This window comes from Nycticebus coucang, chromosome 9, assembly GCF_027406575.1.
Source record: "Nycticebus coucang isolate mNycCou1 chromosome 9, mNycCou1.pri, whole genome shotgun sequence".
NCBI lineage: Eukaryota > Metazoa > Chordata > Mammalia > Primates > Lorisidae > Nycticebus > Nycticebus coucang.
In genome coordinates, this window is record NC_069788.1 from 53,101,566 (window position 1) to 53,120,741 (window position 19,176).

At 42.0% G+C, this 19,176-nt stretch overlaps 1 protein-coding gene across 7 annotated transcripts; it reads right to left on the reverse strand.

The window, feature by feature from the left end:
* Positions 1-6,542: 6,542 nt before the first annotated feature.
* Positions 6,543-17,789, reverse strand: LOC128594016 (butyrophilin subfamily 2 member A2-like). Of its 7 annotated transcripts, none has more exons than XM_053602512.1 (8): positions 17,573-17,789; positions 16,998-17,124; positions 16,158-16,505; positions 13,573-13,854; positions 12,507-12,728; positions 12,065-12,085; positions 11,915-11,941; positions 6,543-10,144 (listed from the first exon to the last, which is right to left on the reverse strand). In XM_053602512.1, the coding sequence occupies exons 2-8, from the start codon at positions 17,092-17,094 to the stop codon at positions 9,522-9,524; spliced, it is 1,620 nt and encodes a 539-aa protein (XP_053458487.1). In that variant the 5' UTR covers positions 17,095-17,124; positions 17,573-17,789; the 3' UTR covers positions 6,543-9,521. The 7 variants fall into 7 exon arrangements, with proteins under 7 accessions (XP_053458487.1, XP_053458489.1, XP_053458491.1 ...); XM_053602514.1 differs by having other exon boundaries at positions 17,206-17,789; XM_053602516.1 differs by lacking the exon at positions 16,998-17,124 and having other exon boundaries at positions 17,206-17,789.
* Between the last annotated feature and the right edge of the window lie 1,387 nt (positions 17,790-19,176).

Consider the following 19,176-nt stretch of genomic DNA (forward strand, 5'->3'; position numbering starts at 1 on the left):
AGCTGCTTTAAAAAGCCCTAGAGTATTAACTGCCAGAGCAGAAAAAGAATTACAGTGGATAGAACAGCATATCCACCAATCTCAAATAGATAGAATTGATGAAGTTGGTCATTTTTATTTATATTCCAATCATTCTCCTACAGGACTATTAACACAAGAAAATAATTTTATAGAATGGTGTTTTCTACCTAACAAAACAGTTAAGAAAATGGAAACATATATATATAATAGCCACAATAATTTTAAAAGAATGTCAAAGATTTAAACAATTAATTGGTAAAAACCCAGAAAAAATATTTATGCCTCTTATTAATTCTCAAATTAATAATTTATTTAACTTCAACATTAAATGGCAAATCGCTCTTTCAAATTACCTAGGAATTATAGATAACCATTATACTAAGGATAAAAGAATTCAATTTCTTAAACCAATTGGATACTACCAAAAATTATTAAAGAACATCCTTTAGATAATGCTCTCACTTTATTAGCTCTCACTTTGTTAGCTCTCACTGATGCTAACAAGAAAGGAATTGCAGGATATATAGGAGAAAAAATACAAAAGGTCGAACAGTCTCCTTATCAATCTGTTCAGAAAGCTGAATTATTTGCTACAGTAATGCTATTAAGTGATTATCCAGATCAAGAGGTAAATATTATTAGTGACTCAATCTTTTGTACAATTGTAGTACAAAACATTGAGACTGTTACTTTAACTAAAAATAATTCAGAATTAAATTTGTTATTCCACAAACTACAAAAGTTAGTAAGAGCCCGAGTAAAAGGTATTTATATTACACGTATTAGAGCCCATACCGGATTACCCGGACCTTTATCAAAAGGCAATCATATGGTAGATCAATTAATAGGGTCAGTACTTACTGCCCAACAAGAACATAACCATCATTCTAATGCAAGATCATTAAAACAGAGACATGGCATCACTTGGCACTCTGCCAGAGCCATAGTCCCATCTTGCCCCACTTGCCAACCTTTAGTAGCACCTCCTTTACCCAAGGGAGTTAATCCTTGAAATCTAATCAACTATGGCAAATGAATGTAACTCAATTTCCAGAATTTAACAAGACAAAATAAAACATTAAAAAATATAATTTTAAAACAGAAAGGGGGAGAACAGTATACCTCTCCAAAAAACAGATTATCTTCAGCTCTATTTACTTTAAATTTTTTAAATTTGAATGATGAAAATGAAACTCCGGCATTTAAATGAAGCTTGTTAATTATACTTCTGGGGTCACTGGCCCCCCTATTTGCTTTAGTCAACAGTATCAGTGTTTAAATATGTCTGTACAGTACTGGCTAAGTCATTATGACCGGCCAGCTTCTGGGAATGATGTCAAACGTGAGATGTTTATGCTAAGTGCTAATTCCATCTCTCGTTTTATCGCAGGTTTTACTCCTATAGATATGGAAGCTCCTCCTTGTAAGCAGCACAGTTTTACATTGCAAAGGGAATGTGGGTGCATTGGACTCGATGTAAAGGAAATCAAACTTTTTTCTTAACTCATACGTCTAAAGGTCCTATAATGGACTGGAGTCCAAAGGCAACTTTACTTGACAGTAATAAGAAACCTATTAACATCGAGTTGCCAAGAGACGAGTTTACCTATCCTATAAATAAAAATAAAATTAATATGACAACACCTATGAGTTGGACAGATGTTGGGTTTGCACCCCCTGCACCTGGAATTTATGGCTTTCCTAAACAAAATCATTTGTGGAAAGTAGCAGCAGCTCTAAAACCTATGAAGGGTTGGACTGGTACATTGTTTTATCATCAGACCACCACACCTCATACTTATGGTATGGAATTTACTGTCCATGATGAAAGATACATTCAAGCTTGTGTTCAATTACCCTTTGTGTGGCTTAAGGGCAACATAAGGTGGAATGAAAAAACAGGAGAATTATTTTGTCCTATGTGTCAACTGTTTACTTGTATTAATAGTTCTCTAAGTTTTAATCCTCAAAAGGAACAGCTGTATTTGTTGAGAGCCAGGACAGGTGTGTGGATGCCAGTGAACTTGACCAGACCTTGGCAAGAATCTCCTGCCCTGACAGTTCTTCAACTTCTAGCTGATCGAGTTTTGAGAAGAACGAAGAAACTTATTAGACTTTTGATTACTGATTGGCATAAAGACTGAACAATTATGGACTGCTCAAAAACAAATTAACACTGAATTATATAATGAAATTGCTGATTTAGAACAAGCTATTGTTCTGTTGGGGGATGAGTTAGTTAGCTTAGAGAAACAAATGAAGTTGAAATGTGATTGGAATATAATTACTTTTTGTGTAACCCCTGTTAAATATAATGAGAGTAAATTTCCTTGGGAGAATGTTAAAAAGCATTTGTTAAACCATGATAATTTGACTAAGGAAATTGTAAATTTACAACATGAGGTATATTCCACTTTTGAAAATAAGTTACAAAAAATAGACGGAGATCAGATTTTACAAGGTATAGCTGATGGAATGGAAGAAATGAATCCTATTCCAAAAATACAAGGACTTATAGGAAGTTCCGTAGGATCATTAGCATTGTTTTTAATTATTGGATTCATTTTATATTTGATTTGTAAAAGAATGAAGCATGTTCAAAGCAAAAATCAACGTTACATGCAGATATTTGCTTTAATGATGACAGATATGAATAATATTCGTCAAAACAAAAAGGGGAAATGTAGGATAATATTTAGAAATAAACTTATCCTACATCAAGCACACAAAGTAAATTCAGTGTGAGTTTAAAATGACATGCTTTTCTTCCAGAGGCTTAAGAGGCTTGGACCCCACTGGGTTACTCGCAGAGTTAGGCTTTTGGAGTTATGAATTTCTTAGGCCTTTTCTCTGAAGCAGTACACCCCGTGAAGCCTGAGATCCAAGGACATGCCGCCCTTCCTCAGAGATACGGGCCAGAGGGTTGACATATGCTGACAACATATTGTCAGAGGTCTATAGGTGCTCTGCCCTGAAGGAAGATCACAGTCATTACTTCATACTGAGTAAACTGAGTGAATGCTTGAAGATATTCAATTCCCCTGTGGCTACTTTCGTCTTTGTGATCTCCTTTTAGCTACCTGCCCCCAAATTTGTCACTGTTTAGAGGAAGAGATTTTACTACACAAGTGATTGCATTGATATGATAAATATTTCCTTTCAAGTTAAATTACAGATATGTAAAAAAGAAGATAAGATGATGAAACTAATAGATAATGGATTAGGTGTGTACGTGACTGGAAGAGTATAAAACTAAAACTTGGAATAAAGAATTTTGCTATATGCCATCCCACGGTGTATAGTCTGTTTCTTGACTTAATAATTACAGGAGCGAGTTTACACCTACAGCAAAGCTGCTGCTTGTTCGCGTCTCCGGTCATGCAACAGTTAACATCATCAAAGAGGTCATTGGGCCATACTCTGTCTTATGGGATCATCTCAGGAAGGGAGTTGGTCCACAGACTGGATCATGGTACAATAATGAAGTTGCCCACTCCTGTTATCCCCCTGGCAGATAATCATCAATGGACTGGAGCGAAGGGTAACTCTCTTGGTGGCAGGTAGGCCAGTAAATTTTCTTCTTGATCCTGGGGCTTCCTACTTTGTCCTCCTCATCTCCTCAGGACACCTGAGTGCTCAATCCTCTATAGTCACTGGAGTTTCTTTTTCTTTTTTTTTTTTATTGTTAAATCATAGCTGTGTACATTAGAGCAATCGCCTATACACATTCTCAGATGCACCATAGATGTGGCCCCATCCATTACCCTCCCTCCACCAAAACTTCCCCCCTTCCTTCCCCTTCCTTGGCCCTTTCCCCATAGTCTTGTGCTATAGTTGGGTTACAGTCTTCATGTGAAAGCTATAATTTAGCTTCATAGTAGGGCTGAGTACATTGGATACTTTTTCTTCCATTCTGGAGTTTCTTTTCTTTTTTTTCCGTTTTTTTTTTTTTTTATTTTCGTCACTGGAGTTTCCAGTATTCCTACCCAACAATTCTTCATTCCCCCTTTGCCCTGCTTATGGGAAGACAAGACTTATTGACATTCATTTCTAATAATTCCTACTTGTGTGGTCAACTGCAAGGATTTGCTTTAGAATTATGAGCACAGGTTCCCTTTTATCCTCAGACAGAACCCAGTCTCAAAGTTCTCTTAATGTATTTATAAGTCTCAGGCCAAGATCAACAAGACTGGGAGGTAAATATCTGTGTGGTAGTCTGAGACATTGGTTCCCTGGGCCATGTCAAAATATTCCCAGCTAGTTATGGCTCATCTCACACCACAGGGATAATTCCACCATTAAATAATATATCTAGAGACCGAAGTTCCAATAGGTCTTGAGCCCTTTATGAGAAAATTTCTAACTTCAGGTTACTTACCCAACTTCCTCCCCTTGTAACGTCCCTATTGTAACTGTTCAGAAAAATGATCGCACCTCCTGATGGGTGCAAGAATTGAGGGTAGGCTGGGCACCTCTACCTCAGTGGTTAGGGGGCTGGCCACATGCTCCAGCGGTGGTGGGTTCAAACCTGGCCCAGGCCTGCTAAACAAACAAAAAAATAGTCAGGCATTGTGGCAGGCCCCTGTAGTCCCAGCTACAAGGAAGGCTGAGGCATCCACTCATTACAGTGTAATGGACCTCAAGAATGCTTTCTTTTGCATTCCTCCCCAGACTTACAGCCACAATTTACATGCTTTTTTGAATGGACACTCCTATGGGCACTCCCACTAATTAACCTGGATAGTTTTTCCATAAGGGTTCTGGGACAACTCTCACCTTTTTGGTCAGGCCTGAGGGAAAGATCCAGACAACTTCCAACTCCACCAGGGTGTGGTGTTTGTGCCTTCAGAGTTCTTACACATCTGGTGAAAATTGTGGGGGCATCTATAAGCCAATGTGCAAGGGACTTTGCACAGATGAGGAAGTAAAAGTAGCTAACTCTGCCCTGAAGTTACATATGGGTAGGTGTCCCAGGTGGTGTGGCACTGAAGTTATGTCAACATAGAAACTCAGCACTAGTTCTACTGTACCGGTGCCCTACTTCTTTCTCTCAGCCAAAAAGGAGTCTGTGAATGCATCAGGTCACATTCTCCATAGAGGTGTTTCTGATGATCACTGAAGCAACTATAGTGAACACACCTTCATCAGGATTCTCGGACTCAGCAATGGATGGACATATCTTTCCCTTGGGAGTTCTCCACTGCACCTAGGGCTCTGGGTACCAACCCACTGAGGTGTATGCACTTCAACTGGAACTCCCCTCTCTCTTGAACTTCTACATGGATTTAACCTTCTTTTTTTTTTTTTTTTTTTTTTGTAGAGACGGAGTCTCACTTTATGGCCCTCCGTAGAGTGCCATGGCATCATACAGCTCTCAGCAACCTCCAACTCCTGGGCTTAAGAGATTCTCTTGCCTCAGCTTCCCAAGTAGCTGGGACTACAGGCGCCCACCACAACGCCTGGCTATTTTTTGGTTGCAGTTCAGCCGGGGCCAGGTTTGAACCCGCCACCCTCCGTATATGGGGCCGGTGCCTTACCGACTGAGCCACAGGCGCCGCCTGGATTTAACCTTCTTGACAGAGGATGATTTAAGCACATTACCTTTATTATGTAGTTTATTTCTATTATTATTATATTGTAATATAAAATGAAATAATTATACAACTTATCATAATGCAACCTCTCTGCTAAGGACAATCTATATTTGCAGCCATTCCTCAGTGCTAGCATCACCGCCTTAGCTCCATCTCAGACCACCAGGCATTAGATTCACATGAGGAATGCACAACATACATCCCTCACTTGCACAGTTTACTTAGGGTCTGCACCTCTATGAGAATCTAATTCCACCACTGATCTGACAGGAGGCCGAGCTCAGGCAGATGATGCCAGGAGGTGGCTATAATACAGTTGAAGCTCTCCTGGGTTAACAGATATAAGCATTTAAAAAATTGTGTCTGTTTCTTATAAAAAAACACATTTTTATCCTATCAGATCTCTACATTTTTAGAGACAAGATACTTTTGTCCTACAAATAAAAACACAAAAAAACTAAAAACTACACAAGCTGCTGTGACAAGAGCTCCATTGTTGTGAAGCTGAGATCCAGATACTGTCATCATATTTTTCAAATATAAAACTTATTTGAGTGGCTAAATATACATAAAAATAAAGGGCACTGCAGTAGTTACACATTTACAGATATTATAGTTTTAGCACATTCTAAGCAGTGATGACACTTTCCTGTGTAATTCTAGTTTGCTTTTGTGGTTTACAAAACACATAGATGCTCCACTGGTGTGACTCAAAACTTGTGTAGTCACTAGCATTTTTAGTGTTGCTAAGTACTTTCATTCATCTTTACTTTTTTGCTCTACGTTTTACTTTCATGTGTATTTGTTTCTCACACTGCCAGTGAGTTTGTTCTAAGGTTCAATTTTAGGTAGATGTGAGGGATGTCTTGATAAGAGGTTCTTGTGACAAAATGTGGGACCTAACAGCACCATTATTTAAGTCATAAACCCAAAATAAAGGCCCATGCTTTATTTACATCATAAAACAGACCCCTAAAGTAATTGAAGCTCCCAGAACTCAGCTGTAAGCTTTGCAGATATGAATCAATTATATTACAACAGTTTTAAGTTTTGTGGTAGAGCAGGCTGATTGTACAATATCTAGACTCACTTTTCTCAGTAATAACATCCATTTTGTTGTTACTGCAACGTGTCCATCCCTCTTATATAGGGCAAGCCAAGGGACTAAGTTTGAGTCCAGGCCTTCAGGGTAGAAGTTGTGCTTCTCAGAGAGATTCTAAAATGGGAGGCTAAAACAAATGGGAGACTCTTTTTTTTTTTTTTTTTTGTGGTTTTTTGGCCAGGGCTGGGTTTGAACCCGCCACCTCCGGCATATGGGACCGGCGCCCTACTCCTTGAGCTACAGGTGCCATCCAGATGGGAGACTCTTAATACTCTCCCTTCTTCCTCTTTCCTCTTGTCTCAAGTCTGGAGCTTGGACCTGGAGGTGCAACAGCCATCTTGCCACCATGAGGCAACTCTGATCTTAGAATTTATAGCCTCCAGAACTGTAAGAAATAAATTTCTGTTGTTTATAAACCATCCATTCTTGGCAATTTTGTCATGGCTGCCGGAACAGACTAAGATGTACACATAAACATAGACAACTGTGAGGGCGGCACCTATGGCTCAGTCGGTAAGGCGCCGGCCCCATATACTGAGGGTGGCGGGTTCAAACCCGGCCCTGGCTGAACTGCAACAAAAAAATAGCCGGGCGCTGTGGTGGGCGCCTGTAGTCCCAGCTACTTGGGAGGCTGAGGCAAGAGAATTGCTTAAGCCCAGGAGTTGGAGATTGCTGTGAGCTGTGTGATGCCATGGCACTCTACCGAGGGCCATAAAGTGAAACTCTGTCTCTACAAAAAAAAAAAAAAAAAATAGACAACTGTGTCTTCTATCTTTACAAATCAGGTACTTAAGCATGTTCCCAATTTTTTCCATAATGTTTTCATATGTAGTTGCAGCAATATAATTGTGGACTATTTCCATTTTTTTTCAGTCCAGTTTTCCAACTGGATTGGGTGAATTGCCCAAAATCCAAAATACTACCATTTAAGCCAGCATTTTAAATGCCTGATTAGATTAGTCAGGGATCTCCAGAGAGACAGAATCAATAGGAGATGTAGATATATACATATAGATAATAATAAATAGATAGGATTAGGTGAAAGGTGTTTATTAGAAGAATCAGGTCACATGTTTATGGAGGCTGAAAAGTTGAGAAGTTCCATGATAGACCATATGCAAGGAGATAGTAAAATGACTCAGTTCATGTCTGAAAGCCTCAAAGCCAAACAAACTGATGGTGTAACTCTCAGGTCCAATGCCAAAGGCCTGAGAATATGGGAAGCTGCTGGAGCAAGTCCTGAAGTCCGAATACAAGAGAGCCTGGATTTCTGATGTGCAGGGACAAAAAGTGACTGCCCCAGTTCTGTGGGATAGGGTGAGGGGTTGGGGGAGAGAAAGAGAGATCCTCTTTCTTCTGATATTTTGTTCTATAGGACTCCCAGGTGACTGGATGGTACCCACTGACATTGAGGGCAGATCTTTCTCACTTAGACCAGTGAGACAGGCTTAGAATTTCTTTTGGAAACACCCTCACAAACACACACAGAAACAGCATTTCACCAGTGGTCTATCTACTCATAAATCCTGTAAACTTGACATCTAAAATGAACCATCACACTGATTTACCTTCAGGGTCCTCTATCACACTTCTCAAATATGATCTGGGAATTCCTGGGTGGTGGTGGAGGGTATCTCTCATATACTTTAATGGGTGCTCAGGGTTAATATTTCCATGATGAAATTAAGACATTATTTATTGTTTTTAATCTCATTCTCTCATTAGGGTTTAGTAAACTTTTCGTGAGACTATATGACCTGTGATATTCCAATGGACTGAATACAAAAGTGGATATGAGATATAGACATCTCTATTAAGTCAGACTTTAGATTTATAAAACATTAAACAAAGTCACACTTCTCAATAAACTTATCTTGCTTTGGAAACAATATTTTTCATAAAATATGCTTCAACTATTAACTTATAATTTGTTATTAATGTTATTAATATCAATTAGGAGCTCATTAAAACTTTCTAAGTTTCAATCTCAAGTGCCACAAATATATATATATATATATTTTTTTTTTTAGAGACAGAGTCTCACTATGTTGCCCTTGGTAGAGTGCCATGGTGTCAAGCTCACAGCAACCTCAAACACTTGGGCTTAAGCGATTCTCTTGCCTCATCCTCCCAAGTAGCTGGGACAACAGGTGCCCATCACAATGCCTGGCTACTTTTTGTTGCAGTTGTCATTGTTGCTTTAGCTGGCCCAGGCTGGGTTCGAACCTGCCAGCCTCGGTGTATGTGGCTGGCACCATAACCACTGTGCTACAGGTGCTGAGCCAAGTGCCACATATATTAACAGATATGAACCCAAATAAACAAATGCTCTCCAGGGTCCTTAATAAATTTTCAGGATCTAAAGGCATCCTGAGACCAGGAAACTTTAAAACACTATTGTCCCCATTCAACCTGGACACTCAGGTAAACCTGGTTCAGTATTCACTCCCTCCTCCTCTTACACCCTGGTGGGTTCTGTTGGCCTCACCCTGTGTTCATAACATCTGGTGCCAACCGGTGTTAACAGAATCAATACTGTCATTTTGATGGTGAAGGAGCGGGTTTGCCACCCATCATCTTTTCACACTTTTGTCTTGGCTGGCAGCTGTATAACAGTAGCTGCCTGACATTAGATCTTCCCCACACGGACAAGCTGAGGAGCTACAAAACCCACAACCTAGTGGACAGCTGGAGTGGAGGCCAAAAATGGTAGTGAAAGAGGCAGCTTATATAACCAAAGGGAAGGAGGGCTTATACTCAGCCAGGAGGTCCTGACTGTGGCAGCTGAGAGGGTGAGGGCTTCTCTACATGGCTGGGAGACCAGAAAATTGGTCCCGTGGGCGGTGATGGGTCCGTGCCCTGTGAAGAATCAGGCCCTCCTCAGGCACTGTAATACCATTGGCTCCTGCGAGGGCTGGGCAAATGAACAGGGGGCTGTCATCAGACCCCAGCCTGAAGAAGGGCCTCAGGGGGCCAGCAAAGGCTGAACGGGGACATGTGTAGAGGTGTGATCTGTCTCTCATGTTGTAGAAGGAGATATCTCCACCTTCATAGTCCAGAAAGACGCCCACTCTGCAAAGACGCTCTCTCAGAGGGAGAATCCTCTCAGGGGAGGACAGGGCCCGGTACTGGTTTTCAAACATCTCCAGGGTCCAGAAGCCATTCTGAGGAAGCAGCAAGCCCTCCCCTTTCCTCTCAACACTGTCTCTACAAACACCCACTGTCCACATCTCCATGTTTTCAACATCTACCTCCCAGTAATGTTTTCCTGAGGTGAAGCTCTCCCGGCCCAGGACACAAGGCCGACAGTCAAACCTCTCACGGTTGTCAGGCACACTCTGGCGGGAAGGGCCGCGTCTCACACTTCTCCGGTCCTCAGACAGGAAGAGCTTAGGATGAGCTGTGTCTGGGTCCAAGACCACATCAGCTGCAGAGAAAGTCTTAGATTTAGGCCTGGAGTTTCAGTAACCTGGAGACTGTGTGATTCCTGGTTCTCCTGACAGGGCCTGGAAAGCGAGTGGGGGATCCCACATGTGGTGGTGCTTTCCATGAAGGGCTCTTGATCCCAGGCAGCTCACAGACTGAGAACTACTGAAGCTGTACTTCTCTTTCCCCAGTAAAGGAGGACTGCCCTCAGGTGGAGGAGAATTGGGGCTCTAAGAAACTCAGAAAGTTAGCATGAGCCAAAATTAATGATTTCTACTTCTCAGCATGCTTAGATCTGCCCCATATTCTCTGTAATACATATGACCTCTGGGACTCTCTTCAGTTAGAAACTTTCCAACTTGGCTGAAAAGAGGCTTCATATCCTGCTTTTCTCATGCCTCCATGATCAACAAAGGTGAATCTCTTACTACAAAGGGTCCTAGGTAGCAAGGGACCTCTTCATTGCCCTCCTGTTCTTTTTTTTTTTTTTTTTGTAGAGACAGAGTTTCACTTTATGGCCCTAGGTAGAATGCCATGGCATCACATAGCTCACAGCAACCTCCAACTCTTGGGCTTAAGAGATTCTCTTGCCTCAGCCTCCCAAGTAGCTGGGACTACAGGTGCCCGCCACAACACCCAGCTATTTTTTTGTTGCAGTTTGGCCGGGGCCGGGTTTGAACCCGCCACCCTTGGTATATGGGGCCGGCACCTTACCGACTGAGCCACAGGTGCCGCCCCTGCCCTCCTGTTCTTTTAACTAGGTGACAACAGATTTAAATGATTGACAAGGACAACCTTCTAAGAGTAAAGGAGGATAAATTTCCTTAAAAGCCAACTTACTGCCTGAGAGATATGTGTGGTAAAGTAGGGAGGTAATATGATTTTCATCCAGTTTTGCTTTAACGACACAGGTCTGAAACCTCTGGGTATAGGAAATGCTCCAGACCTTGGACATTCTACAGACATCTCCCAACTTCATTATATTAATTATTCAATGTGCCTTTCTATTTATGTTAAAATGTTTCTATCCTTTCTCCAAGTTAATATGTGTGTCTGATTATGACAACTTGTGATGGTATCTGAAGTTGATAGTGACAATTTCGAAAATCACCTAAAAAGGAATGTCCATGTGCCATGGCATCTGGTAATGCTAAATTTTTAGTGATGCTGGTCTGAAGGTGACAAATCATAAAATTCAAAATGCTCATTAAAATTAGGCAAGTGGATTCTGTGCTCTCCCACTCACCAGGCCCCCCTGCCGTGGCAGGTTACATGCAGGGTAGCAGTGTCTGAGGAGCACAGAGACACTTCTGGCCACCTATGTTACACTTGTCCTCAGGCTTATTGGGGAACTTCATTCTCTTTTCTCCCTGCGGGTCTTCAACTTTGCACAGTCACCATTCCCAGGTTATAAATAGCTAAGACACCTCAGGCTTCTTGCAAATTGATCCAGAATCTAAGAGCAACAAGTACTGAAATGTAACTCTTAGGGGGCTCTACTATGTGTCAGAGACCTTTGGTAACTGTAAACTAAATTATTCTAAAAGAGAAAAGACCATAGAAAATAAACTGTAGGATTAATAAAGAGCTCCTGGGGTTCCCTGACAGATGAGCCATGACCAAGCTTTGGTGGGACACAGGTTGTGAGCCAGCCCCAACCCCCAGCTGTCCCCATCCAGCCTTGGGCCCCTTGCTCTTCTCTTGTCCAGAGCACTATTGGCTGCTACTAGGGAGAAAGGTCAGGATCTGAGAGAATGTCAGAGGTGCTCACCAGCATGTAAGAGTGTTCTTCTCCATCCTGCAAGGGTCACACAGACAGGTCAATGTCATGAGATAAAGGCTAACTAAGCAGAACACAAATTGTGCCTGAGCAGTTCAAGAAAAAAACTCACAAAAAAAAAAAAAAAAGAAAAAAACTCACGCAATTCTTCTTGAAGTTGCTCTGAAAAAGAAACAGGAATAGAATGATGTTCTCAACAGAACTAGGAGAAGTTGGGTTTATATTAAATGATATAGGACCTGTCCTTTCTATGAATACCAATATCACCCTTCCCCAATGTCACAGAACTGTCAGAAACCAGAGAGGATTTACAACCCAGAGACTGGGCAGTATCAGCATATATTTAGGCTTCCTTTGTTCAACCATTAGTGCTACAGCTCCTCAGGGTCAAATACTGAAAGTACTGACATTGAATGTCTGCAATGCTTGTAGAATGGAAGTAATAACAAATCTATATGGACTTGAGAGCTCTAAGCCCTTGCTACTGCTGACACAAGTGTCCTCTCTCTTTTCCCCAAGCTGTTGCTACCTGTCAGAGATATGTCCTGTCTATGTCAGTGAGTTTGTATTCTCATTCTTTTACCTTTTATTTGATTTTCTTGCTCTTTTCCTGCACGTTCTTTATATAATTCCTCCTGGGCAATTTCTTTCTCTTCCAGTTCCTCCTCCTTTGCCCCTAACAAAATCATTTTTTCCCTCTGGAGTTTCTTGATGTAATAGATGCTTATAGCCATGAGGGTGATGAGAACAGCCAGGATGAGAGCTAAGATCACAACCCAGGGAGATATGCTGGGCATAAAGGATTCTGAAAAGGCAGTCAGGGAAGTCAATTTAGTGATAAACAGGAGACCAAGGGGAGAGTACCCCTTAGGGGCATATCTGAAGAGCTTCCTTAGGGGACTGCCCTGTCAGCTTCTCCTCAGAAACCCCAGATGGAGCAAGTTATGTAACTGCCAGAAGACAGAAAAGTAGAGACACCTGGAGAAGTCACCATGGGAAGGACCAGGGTGAATAAAACTAATTAGCCATGCTGAATCAGCATAGCCACTACCCTGCTTCAAGCCATCATCACTCTTGCCTAGAATACTGCAATATCCCCCTCCTCGTTCTCCCATTACAACCTGTGGTTTATTTTCCGCCAAACAGCCTAAGTGAGATAATATTATTTCTTTGCTCAGAACCCTTCAATGCTTCCCATCTCCCTTAGACTAAAAGGCACAGTCTGTTTTGGCCTACGCTGCCCACACAATGTGGCCTTATTGCTGCTGTGAATTCATCTCCTCCTCCTTCCTGCACTCACTCCATTTCAGCAACACTAGCACAACTCAGGAGTCACCCATCTACAATATTGCCCATGTGTTATGATTGTTCTGAATATTTAAAAACTGATGAAAAGCAAGAACCTTATTAGGAAAAAAAAGACAAGATTAACCCTGAGAGAAGAGGTTGCTACTCATGTCTTTGGAGATTCTATGGTTTTTCCCTTCTGCAAGGAGAGTGGCCCAGCTCAGGTGCAGCTTGGCAGCTCCTCAAGGCCAAGGACCCTTCAACACACGCTCCTGCCCTCCCCTCATCACCACCTGGGGATCCACCTGTAGGCTGAGGAGCCCATCTCCACACCATGAGCCTCCAGAGGGCAGAGAACTAACCTGGAATGAAAATCACAGTTTCCTTTTCCTGGCCGAGCAAGGTATTATTGACAGAGCAGGACATATTCCTCACGGATTTATCTCTGATGATCACAGCCATTTTCACCAGGAAGAAGCCGTCTGCATCAGCAGTGTGAGCCCCATCTAGGGCTGGTATGACCTTATGATAGGGGTCCCTCCACACTGCCAGGGGCTCTGGATACCACCCTCCGGATGTGCACTCCAGCCGGATGCCGCCATCCTCATGTCCCTTCATTTCAACAAGGGGCTGAGAGCCCAGACCTGGGGAGGGAGGCCAGGGTTCAGCTACAAAGCAGTGGTGTCTCAGTCCCCACTATGCCTCTTCTGTGAAGGGAGGAATGAAGGAAGAAAAAGACAGAGGGAGGGAGCAAGAAACATGAAGGAGGAAAGAACCTTGATGTCGGAGAACACTAGGAGATCAACGTGCCAAATAAATCTGAGATCTCTAAGACGAAAGGATTACACTGCACTCTTCCCTGTGCTCCACCCACAGGCCCCATCATGGCACCAAGCATTTGTCTGTCTGCCCTAACTGCTTGATGCTAGATTTATTCTGACAAAGACTAATTTTCTCACTTTTAGGTAGGTCTGTCCAGTCCCTCGTGAAATAGGTAGGTTGAGGTTTTTACTTTCAATTCCTTAAAAAACTTTTCAATAGACTTTGGTTTCATGAAGCTCTGGAATAATATAATACAGAAATCTGTTAGCCTGGCAGAATTTCAAGAAATTTTTGACCTAAAGACACTGTCTTTTCTGTCCACTTCTGGGCTTCATACCATCATAGCTATTTACTACCTATAGAAGAGGATGGTTTTTAGGAGAATGGACAGAACTAGCCACCAAAGCCAACCTTTATCCTGATTCACAGAGGCTTAGATCACTAGGTGATTTTCTCATATTCCTTTGAGAATATCAGTGTATTATTAGAAAGAATTGCATGCTCTCTGGATCCTTAAGATAACAATATCAATGCTTCAATGTCAGAAAATCTTTACCAAAAATTCTCAGAATTGACTCATCCTAACTTAACTATATCTTTAAAAATATCTTCAATGGCTCAGGGACACTTATGAGCCATGTGTGATCATTTACACTTCTTTTGAATAATTCCTTTGTAAGCCTACCCAGAAAATTATACCAAAAATAGGAAATTAAAATAATCACTTAAGTCTAGTCTTCCTCATCAATTTAATTTTTACCAAAAGCAAAGCAAAAACCAGTTGTACATTTCAAGGCCCACAGAGAAATTTTGAAATAAATAAGATTAAAATAATTCAGTATATTAGAATATAAAATTCTACAAAATATCCTGTGGGATTCAATAAGGGCAGATATGAGACAATAGACTGAAAATCATCACCAAAATCAGCCAACCAACAAATCTAAAAAAAAAAAAAAAAAATGAACAAACAAACATGGAATCCCATAATAATTCCATTCAGAGTGGGGTGGCCAGGCTATTGTCAAGTTTATAGGAAACAAATTGAAGGTTTCTGCCATACACGACCCATAACTGGTCAACCATGAACTGATAAACTGCCATTGCCAGCAGAGTCAGAAAATAAGGGTGGAGAAACTCTTTCCATGATGTTCTGTTTTAATCAGATACAAGGTTGTGTCTATGAGTAACAAAGATGGAGTGTCCTACCAGTTATGGTTTAATGCCAAGTAAGAAGGACATACTTTCCCCAAACCTCGCCTCTTCTGACCTGATGGACTGAAATGCCACCACAGTCTTCTGAGTCTTAAAGCATATTCTAGTCTTCAGACATTTCTTTTAAAGCATAATACATTGACCAAGGAGTAAAGGCATCCCTTAGTCATGTTAATAAACTTACAGAAATACCTATTAAAAATGTACTTTTATGCTGGAGAAGTCCTGGCAAATTTCTCCCTGACAAACTCACTCTCACTTTCTCTATAGAGGTTAGTACTTAGTGCATAATTTTGCCTCTTAGTTTACTTTAACAAAATCATGTATTTGCACAACTCTTCTCTCCGCAGTAGGTATGTGAGAAAAGGAGAAAGAGGCAAGATTAAAATTTGTCAAGAAATGAGACGCTTATAAGTTGTAATTCATTGGGCAGTCCTTATTTATCCCAGTTGTACAGGTACAATTTTCTTTTTGCAGTTTTTGGCCAGGGCTGGGTTTGAACCCGCCACCTCCAGCATATGGGGCCAGCGCCCTACTCCGTTGAGGCACAGGCACCACCCAACAGGTTTTAACAGTGCCTCCTCTCACTCTCAAAAGTGCACATTTTCATACCACATATCAGCAAAGTCCTCAAAAAAAGGAGAAAAAAATACACATTTTCAGTGATAAAGCAGAGTCAAGAATTATTTTTAGGGATTAACCTGTCTTTCCCACTCAGGGCCATAGATGAATTCTGTGTGCGCTTCTCAAGAAGTGATAACCACAGCTTAGCAGGGCAAACCCACTCCTGACTATCTCTGTGAAAAAGGGATTCCACACACAAATCTCCTGGTGGGCCGGAGATTAGCTGAGAAACATTCCCCAAAAGTCACACTATGAAACAGTAATAAAACAAAATGAAGTGACACACCTGCAACCACAAGGCGCATGATGGCCTCGTCATAGGACCTGCCTTCTTGGAAGTAACAGCGGTAGATGCCATTGTCCTGGGCTGTGACATTGTGTATGACCAGCGCTACGCTGCCTCTACTGATGTCTTTGCTCACAAGGGTAGTTCTTCCTCGGTACTCCTCCATCTGCTCCTCTGTTCTCTCTTGCCTGCCCTTATAAGCCAGCACTGCTGGGGAGAACTGAGTCCGGAACCACCGCACCTCCATGTCTTCGGCATTTTTCTCTGGGGACAGGTGGCAGTGTAATGTGATGTTTTCTCCCACCATGGCCAGGATTGGATCAGCTGGTCCCTTGACAGTTAACTGAGCTATTCAACAAAGGAATAAAATCACACAGGGACTTCAGGTATCAAATGTCTAAGTCAGGAAGGGAAGTGCATGTTCCAGGCACTGAAAAATTCTTTCCAAGGCTACAGAAGCTTTCTGGGCTGAGAATTCTGGGGACTCATAGCAGTGGTTGGTCACCAGCAGCTACTGAGACTACTATTGCCTCCTCAATAAACATTGAAGAGCTTACCCTGAGCACTCTCTATAGACTCTGTGCCCCTGACAACATTTTCCTCTATTCCCCAGTCTAGCTAAGTGCCTGGGTTTTTGAAAAATTGCAATTGTATATAGACCTAGACTGTAAATCTCATTGTATGCCTACTGGACAGCACTGCTATCAGTCCAGTGAACACATGCAGAGTGAAAGGATGAGTCAGCACCATCACAGTCCTTCGTCCCTCTACCCCTTTGCAAACTTAAGTGTTGATGTTGCTTTTTGATAGTTGAGAGCAGCAAATGGCGTGCATCCGTACCTGAGACCAGTGCAAGCAGGCTGAGGATGGGGAGGAGAAAGGAAGCTGGCAGGGAGAAGTGCAGGGAGGCAGCCGGCTCCATAAGTACCAACAACATAATCACTCAGCACAGGCAGGGACCACAGGCCTAGAGGTACACAGGGGTAGATTCAGCCAAGGAGATATGACACCACAGTTCTGATTTAGATCAAACATTCCGGTTACTCACGTTGTTCTCATCAGTGTCCCAATGCCTGTCTTGTGTAGCCCACTTCTTCCCAATATATCCCAACAAAAGGATTCATTAAACATTCCATGAAATAAGTCAACAATATAACCATCAGGCAGGCAGTTTTCCATCTTCCTGGGCTCACCTCTCTAGCTAGAGTCCAGTTTTTTTAGGCGTCACTTGATATTCTTCCACACCCGCCCTCTTTTCTCTTCCTCCATCGGGTGAACCAGGCTAGCAACCTGAGTTAAGGCCAGGCAAGGCCGCGCCTCCCCATCGGTAACCTTCCCCTTTCCCAGGGACCCTCTTTTCCTTCATAGCCGCCTCACCTACCTTGGAGCAGTAGCGCTTCCCCTCCCTTTCCTACCTTCTAGAATCAACTTTTATGTTTTCTTTTTTCCTTTGACCCTCGAATGACGATTTTCCGGTTGTCTCTCTCTTTTTTTTTTTTTTCCAATCCACCGGTAGGCACAGGCAACACTAGAGAACAAAGCGTCCCAAACGAGCAGACAGAACTGTTTTCCCTCTCCCATTAGTTTAGTTGCGATGTCAGGAGCTGGAGGACCTGGGCTCAGATCTGGTCCTCCGGGTGTCCGCAAAGTCGCAAGATTGCCCATAAATGGTTTCGAGGCCAGGATTGGGCAGCTGTGGATGAGGCAACCAATGGCGCCCCTGGCTCTTATTTCTCACCAGTTACTATGTAGAATATGCGGAAATAGTTTTTAAAAATTCAAGCAGTAACTAACTTTTTGAGATTATTGGGTCTTTCGATTTCTTTTTTTATGTCAGGAGGAAGATGCCTTTTTTTCTTTTTCTTTCAAAGTTTTGGGATTCCCCGCGTTTTGTGGTTTTGCTGCCGTCCAGGAAGTGAGGTCTCTCTGCAGATGTGTGCTCAAAGAGGTTGGGTGGCTAAGGTCAGTGATAAACATAAGCATCCCTGTTTTCAAAGCTAGAGAAATTTCATTCAAATTATTAGGCTTGGAGGTGGCTGGGGAAGAGGATTAGCTTACAGCAGACCAGGGAGAAGGAGGCACTAACAGAGTTGAAAGGAAAGTGAGACGGCATTTGCAGTTATCTCTTGGGAAAACCTTGCCATTCATTCAAAAACTTTTGAGTAAGATGTGCTGAGAGTATGAGTGAGAGTTAAAAACTCCTTAGCAAAGTATCTCAGAAGTGGAAGAAAAAGTATCCAATGAACTCAGCTCTACTATGAAGCTAAATTATAGCTTTCACATGAAGGCTATAACCCAACCATAGCACAAGACTACCGGGAAAGGGCCAAGGAAGGGGAAGGGGAAGGGAGGGGGGAGGTTCTGGTGGCGGGAGGGTAATGGATGGGGCCACACCTACAGTGCATCTTAGAATGGGTACAGGCGAAGCTTACTAAATGCAGAATACAAATGCCTACAGACAGTAACTAAGAAAATGCCATGAAGGCTACTTTGAACAGTTTGATGAGAATATTTCAGATTGTATATGAAACCCGCAGAATGTACCCCTTGATTGCACTAATGTACACAGCTATGACTTAACAATAAAAATAAATAAATTAAAAAAAAAAAGTCAAAAACTCCCTGCCCCAGGGAGGTGGCATCCTAGTGGAAGTAGAATTGGACAAAGACTTTGTAATTGGCCTTCACTGTCTGACCCCATACAGAGTCTGGATGGATCTAATGCTTCCCCATGCACCCACATATTGTGTTCTCCTGCTATATGCCCCAAACAGACTCTCATTCTATTACGTGTTAATTTTTTAAAAATCACACAATTTATACATTTGGAAAGGTGACTTTATTTCTTTTAAAGGGTTACAACCTGCAGGTTGGTCATCTTAACTGGTTGAGAGGCATAGCCTCCAACAGAAGCCTAAAGATAGGACCTTGGAGGGGCGGGGAGTGGGTAATACAGGAATTTATGTTGAAGGGATTGGCCAAGTATACATATTTAACAATTTACAGGAGGACCTAGGAT